Here is a 7,332-nt window from a genome sequence, read left to right as displayed (position 1 = left end):
GTTTGGACTAAATCGTGTTCCCCAAAACTTTCAAAGAAGAGAAGATAGACGTGTTGAGCTCAGAACAAAGTCATGTTGAAAATGAATACCTACATGTACACTAGCAAACCTCTTTAATGTCATATCAACGTTAACATGTTTGCAAATAGTTTTGACTCAATAAAACAAGACATACACTTTTTTTACATAATACGAATCCTTTATATAAACCGGTACATTAAACTGCATGTGAAAATTGGTATCGGTACATGTACATGTACATCATGTACAGTCAGTAGTAACAATAACATTACAGCGGTCTGGGAATTGATATTTCTTTTTCCAACTGTTCCACGTTAAATGATGTATCAAATATGCTTTTCGACAATGATACCAACTTATTGTTTCACCTAATAGTATACATACACTTCACACCACAAAAAGATGTAAGATATAGCTAGAAAGGGTTTGAACATTTCTTGACGACATATACTCTATGTACAGTTATAATGCACAAACTACACAAAGCTGGTAGACGCATAGCGTATGAACAAGCAAAGATAAAGTACACCATTTTCAATGCAATTTTCTGTACATCGCATACAGCTCATGCTTGATACGTCATGATTTAGACAACAATGAAAAAAAACAGACTAACAGATCTTCTAGTCTGAGAAGTTCTATTTTACAGTATAGAGCGTTTTACTGCGACGTCCTAATAAGGACACCAACTTGGAGGCGCACACAGCTTTTTGTATTTCAGTGAATTGTAGCTCGAAGAGAATATCAGAAGTACACATAGAACCTGCTGAGAGTGTTTTTAAAACCGCTGTGTACGATCCACTGAAATGCAATTGAAGGACACCAGCAAGGCAGTCAGCACCTGCCTGCTTCACTGATATGGAAAGTTAGTGAAAACGCTCTATAGCTAGTTTCGGTCAGATATTCTGGCAACAGTTATTCAACAGCATTGATACAGCTGGCTTATTTGGCCAACATTGAAGAATACAAAGCTACTTGGGAGATATACATGCTACCATTTGGTTTTACAATGTATGTACAACAGGAGTGGACTCACCAAAGACCCTTAAGCTTAGCCTAATTTACTATTCAATAACAGAGGTATCCATTTTCTTCTTCCAAGTTAGAAGTAGCTTATACATGTAGGCCGGGTACCAGCCTTTTTAGGTTTACTCGGTGCTCTCTCAATCACCTCTTTAGTCAAAAGTAGTTTTGGGCTGCAAAAGCGACCTGTAGATAGGCTACCTTGCTCAATTACTACACTCTCTCGGTTGGTCTATGTTGCACAGTCTCCTTCCAGCTGTTTTCTTTTAAGTTTTTTAGTTTTAAGAAAACTTAAAACAGCTGGGAGGAGTCTGCAACGGAGACTAACCGAGAGAGTGTAGTAAAGCGAAAAAGCCACCAGGCAAGAAGTAGCTCTCTTAATACAGATTGTTTCAGTCACATCAAAACCGCAAACTTTAAGACTAATACTTACATTTTGTCCTTGTTTTGTCCAGAACATTATAACAGTTGAGATATAGATCCCATATGACAGTGGAAAGAGAACTTTATAAAATGATATGTTAACTGAACAAAGTACGCCTGAATAGTGGTGCGGATCGGTCCGGCCGGACCGGTTCCGGACTTGTAAAACGTTTAGGTTCAAGTCCAAAAAAACCTAAACGTCTGGAAACAAGTCCGGACTTGAAAAAAAAATCTCTCACTTATACACTCCTTTTTGTTTCAAACCATCTTAAACCTCCCTTAGATCGTGAAATTTGCACTAGAAAAATATGAAAACATTGCTGTTTTCTGTTTATAACTGAACCTTTGTGTTAATTACTGACTGTATATAATTCCGTATATATAGTTTTCAAATTACATGTAAAATATCTGCCAATTTGCAATGTTACATGTAACACGGAAAAAATATTCCAAAATTGTTGTTCAGGGCCGGACTTTCAAGTCCGGACCTGAACCTAAACCTCTGGACTCGAGTCCGAACCTAAACCTAAACTCGGGTTTCGATCCGCACTACTACGCCTGAAACCTTAAAAACTGACTGCCATCTAATTTGACGAGTACCGGTAGTACTAGTTATCTTCCTATGCTATGCTCTTATGTTCAAGGTATACAAACATTCAGATTCTGAAGTAAAGTTGATCTGTACACGAAAATTATATTTTCCAAGGTCAAACTCCAGTCTTTGTCAACAAATGAGCACCAAGTCAAGTGTTCTATCTGCATAACGTGATGTCACAGAAGTAGCAGATTCATTCCTTGCCAAAGACTAGAATTGGACAGTCTACAATATTTATGGGAAGTCCAATTTTTGCTTTGGAACTTAATGTTCAATTTTGCTTCAGAATGTTTTTTTACAAACACAGATGAACTTTTGATGCAAATATTAACATGACTCGGGCTATCGTAGTCCCACGTAGTGAGCTTTCTTCAAGCAAATATAACAGCTTGTGATTAACCTTCTCCCTGCTGCTTAACCCTAGTATCCAATACAAACCCTTGCCAATAGACTACCTCAGTAAGAAGAAGGTTAAGGTTTTTAAACAGACACAACAACATGCAAGTACAAAATGCATCTATCATTGTATAATGGAAGTTAGACTATATCTGTACAGCTATTTATTTGTAGAACACACATTCAAAGTTTTTACAAGCAAGGTTGCTTAGTATTGTTTCTTCTTAAACTATAATGTTGTTATAGACATCGAATATTGTTACTGCCCAAAAGTGCGATACATACAGTATTTATAGAATAAAAAATACATAAATGAACAATACAAACTGAATTTTCCCACCACTTTTGTCGACACAAAATAAGCGGAATGGACATAATTTCTACAACCGTTAATCACACCATAGTAGCAAAAAAGTGATCAACAACATTAAATAAACGAAACACCTAAAGTAAACAATGATCATACAGTGCACTGTCTATGCAAGGAGTCTATGTGAAGGCAAGAGCCTCGAAAAGATTTAATTTGGGTTATTCTATTTTTAAAAGTTCAAAGGGGTGGAAGTGTGGGCAATATTTCTCGTATATATTGTGGGGACTAAATAAAAAGGCCAGAGGTTAAAGTTTACACTCTAAGGTGTTCACTGGGTCAAGTCAAAGGTGCTCAAACTGTTTTGTCTTTTGTTGACCAATGCAGCAAAAGGTTAGGTAAGGTTTCATCTTTTGTTGCCATTTATGACTACAAGAAGACGCCTTTCCTCCCAAAAAAATTATAGCTTATAGCCCATGTTAATATCACCCAATAAAAGTTTATTCTAATGTTCTTTAAAGATCTACAGTGGTGAATAGGAAGGGCTTTTAATTGGTTGCCTGCAAAAAGTTTACCTCTTCATCTTAATGATCATTGCTTGACATTACCCAAAATATGAATAGACTGGTCCATAACAGACTTCTGCACAATTGGCATTTGGCTGTACCATCCGAAATTGGGTGTGTGAAGCTCTGGTTGGTTTGCTGTGGGGTTGTTGAAGACTAGTAACCGGTGGGGTTGGAGGCGTTTTCTTAACTCAGAAGCCGGAGAAAGAAAAGTCGTCTTCTCTCGAAAAGACGATAAAGTACGCCAAGATGGTGATGAAGACGACAACGTTGCCCGCTACTGTTAGACCACAAGCTGCTCCTTGTATCTAAAAAGAAAAGATTCAAAGTTATTTTTCTGCATGTACAAACTTCTATCATTACAATGTAAGCCTGATCACCATAGCTTGTGACTGTTACTCTCCACCCAGTCCAGTGCAGTTTCGTTGGCTTCTCGAAGGTCTGCATCTGTGCACGTAGGTGAAAGTCTGCAGCTACAAATGTATGCATCACATGTTGTAGGGTAATTGGTTATCTGATGAAATACAAGTATTGTTTGTTCATGTATTTTGTAGAAATACCTTAAAGCTCAACCACAAGTTTTATGTAAAAGGATGAGAAGCGTAACTTACTACTGCTCTCAGAAAAAATGAGAACCAAAAACAAACAGATCATACAGTAAGTATTTGTGAAAAACTAAAGAAAAAACAACTCACTACTCCCGCTCTGGCGAGCACGATGGGCAGCCCAAATGCGGAGACCACAATACCAGTGGTCAGGAAGATGCTGAGCTCCTGGCAGGCGCTGCTGGCCGAGTCAGACATCTCCTCCATGTACCGCCGCGAGATGCACCACGGGATCGGGGCCAGGATGTAGAACATCACCACAAAGAACGGCCACCACAGGCTGGGGAGAGGAAACACATTTCAGTATACCAGAAATAGAACGAAAAGAAGGCAATAAAGGCATTGTATCACTTCTGTCACTTCTGCAGTAACTTCAAAGAAAGGTTTAACTGCAATTTCATGTCCGAAGACTAATTCATAGTAATTGCAAGTACATGGTAGAAACATAGGAGACATACATGTACATGTCACAAATAGTGAAATACTAGTGTTTGCTGTATCTAGACATGTTGGGTTTGGCTTCTTTTTTTGGAAAGCATAGGAAGACAAAAAGCTACAACTTACAATCACAGATAGCTATAGGCCTTTCTTTACCAAGACTACCAATATTCCAGGAGTCACGGTGAAGAAAACGTTTATTATTACAGAAAAGAAAAAGATCAACAACGGGAGAAATAAATGACTTACTTAAACTGCGGTAATGCACAGGCCAGGACCACAAACGTCATCCCGATGGCACCAAAGAAAGCCAACCCGATCAAACTTTAAGGAAGAAAATATAAATGGGTTATCAAATTATGAAATGGCAAGACTGTATTTCAGTAAAATAGTGTGTGATCATGAAAATCTTCTGCTGTACACAGTATTGGCATAATAGTTTCAAAACAAAAAGATTCTTCTCTCCAAAAATATTATCTGCATTCTCTAAACATTCAAAGTTTTTTTTTCAACCTGTTTTTTCAGTGACGCAACCATAAATAGCTTATTACAAGAGCAAGAGCAAGAGAAATTGTACTCACGCTGTTGATATTGCAGATAAGGTGGATATGAGAAAGAAAACAGAAAAACAAGTTAATATCATCATACTTAAATGTCATGGATACACCAATTTCTAAAATGGAAAATAGAAGAGAATTGAACATAACATAACAATGAATATAAAGTAATAAACATTACAAATAGACACCCCCATGGTCACAGTGGCATAGCCCAGCTCTTAAGTGGTCACAAGACCATGCGGCACAGACAACAGGTCATCATCACCAGTGTCTAAATAATCCGCTGAACGGAAAATTCATGACTCACTCCATCTCAAACTCTGTAAAGCCACACAAAGCTAAATACCGATCACCTCAGAGTCTACTTTGTGTCAATTGCCTCTAAATGAGGATTGTAATGTTTCAGTCTTTCATAATCATATTAATTAATTTCTATCATTTTCATATCGATATCCATATCAACAAACACTGAAAGAGATTCTAATTTGTTGATATGTCCAATAGAAATGTATAGCAATACAATTTAATCCATCCGATCATATTTTTATACCTGTAGCTTTGCATTTTCTACAGCCCTGTTAACGTGCTGTTTAGTACTAGTAGATAAATTTTGTGGTATACGCTATACAAGCAATGCTTTTGAAAACACAACATGCATCTCAGCTTCTAACTCCAGATAAAAGTTGAACTTGAAACAACAATATATTGTGATCAAGAAGGTTATACTTTAATATATAGTCTATATTATAACCTCCTTCTTGTGATACAGGATCATTGTTTTGGAAAATAGAATATCTGGCCTCCAAACACAACCTGACCTCAAATCAGATTAATGGTGGTACAGAAATAAATCTGCAGAAATACTCCAACCACTTTACTGCCGGTCTGATTTGATTGCAATCGACCCAGCAGCTGCCAATATGCACTTATGTTACATGCAATACAATCAACGGGAAACCATCCTGATAGAAACCTGGATTACATGTCAAGCTATTCATCATGAACCACGGGAAACAAAAGGAAGGTACAGCTTCAGTTGTACACATGTGACAATCTGTCATAACACTTTGAGTCATAAATATATATAAATACAAGAATATATAAATTATGTTTGTCTCCTTCTTTGCAAATCTAAACAGAAGCATCGTCTGTTACCCTTTCTTTTTTGCAATCATACAGTATTCAAATAAACTTCAGACCTTTGATGGCATACACTTTGACATAGAAATTGACGCAGAAATCCTATGTGAACGATTTTTGGCAATCTTGAAATATCAAAAATTTACTTCCGGTTTGCTGTCTCCGTACATTCGTCTAGCCTTGATTTCCAGCGAACACAGTTCTTAATACGAACCATCAGATTGTTGACTGTGCTATATTTCTGCACATGCACTGATTGAGTGAGATAAAGCACGCAGATCGAAAATAATTAATGAAGAACAAGAAAAAAACCATAGCCAAACCTTTGATGCCCGCCATCTTGGATCATGTGACCATTCATCAATGGACTATTCCACATGGGCGGAGGGGAGGGGTTTTCACGAAGTTACGCAGCTGAAAATCTACAGCGGTTTTCGAAATTGTTAGAGTATTTCTGAACTTAAGCTTTTAACAGAACTGAAGAAATGATGAAGAGAGAATTGATGAAAGGAAAGAAAAATAGGAAGATTTTGGAAAAATAGAATTTAAAGGAAACAAAATAACAGGAGAAATGCAGAATGAATGAAATACAAAAATGGAAAATAAACAACATTTTACAGGTTTTAGAAGATGAGGCAATGTGAATGATACAAAAATGAACAAAATTATAAGTTTTCGTCTGAATCCTAAAAACATTCAATCAAAATACAATGTATTACTATTTTTCGACTTTGACATTTTTTGTGCAACCTTGTTTATTCTCTATCTTTAGCTGTTTTCTTGTGATATCACACACACATCTTAGACCATCTTAGTCATGACGGAGCTACTGCGTCAATTGACTTGTTTTTCTTCATTAATTTTCCAGGCATTGCCCTTTTTGCTTTCATTTATTATTTTTATAGCAAAGAATAATAAAACAATGGGCATAGTTCCTTGTTATATTAAAATGCAACCAATTTGGGCTGTGCCTGGAAAATAATGAAGAAAAACATGTCAATTGACGCAGTATCTCCGTCGTGACTAAGATGGGTGCGTGATGTCACAAGAAAACAGGGCGACTCCAGCTCTTGACAACAAGTTATATTTTTAACGGAATGACGTCATCTTCGACTTGGTCGAGGCTGGCGTCGAGATTGTTCGGTAACGTTCGGGAAGTGCCGAAGACACGTGTAATGTATGGACTAGAACACTTTTTCATCATAGGGGTCTGACTATTTCTATACATTGTGAAATAAGTGTATTTGATACTTGATTC

At 37.0% G+C, this 7,332-nt stretch overlaps 1 protein-coding gene across 1 annotated transcript; it reads right to left on the bottom strand.

Annotated features, from left to right (window-relative positions):
* Window positions 1-96: 96 nt before the first annotated feature.
* On the bottom strand, window positions 97-4,748 carry LOC136445416 (leptin receptor overlapping transcript-like 1). Its single transcript, XM_066443419.1, has 3 exons — window positions 4,624-4,748; window positions 4,027-4,216; window positions 97-3,639 (listed from the first exon to the last, which is right to left on the bottom strand). Exons 1-3 carry the CDS (start codon window positions 4,662-4,664, stop codon window positions 3,523-3,525), a joined length of 348 nt encoding a protein of 115 aa, XP_066299516.1. The 5' UTR covers window positions 4,665-4,748; the 3' UTR covers window positions 97-3,522.
* Window positions 4,749-7,332: the final 2,584 nt, after the last annotated feature.

The sequence above is a fragment of the Branchiostoma lanceolatum genome, chromosome 11 (genome assembly GCF_035083965.1).
Source record: "Branchiostoma lanceolatum isolate klBraLanc5 chromosome 11, klBraLanc5.hap2, whole genome shotgun sequence".
Classification (NCBI taxonomy): Eukaryota; Metazoa; Chordata; class Leptocardii; order Amphioxiformes; family Branchiostomatidae; genus Branchiostoma; species Branchiostoma lanceolatum.
Note: the sequence above shows the minus strand (reverse complement) of the source record. Positions and strands in the feature narration are given on the sequence as shown.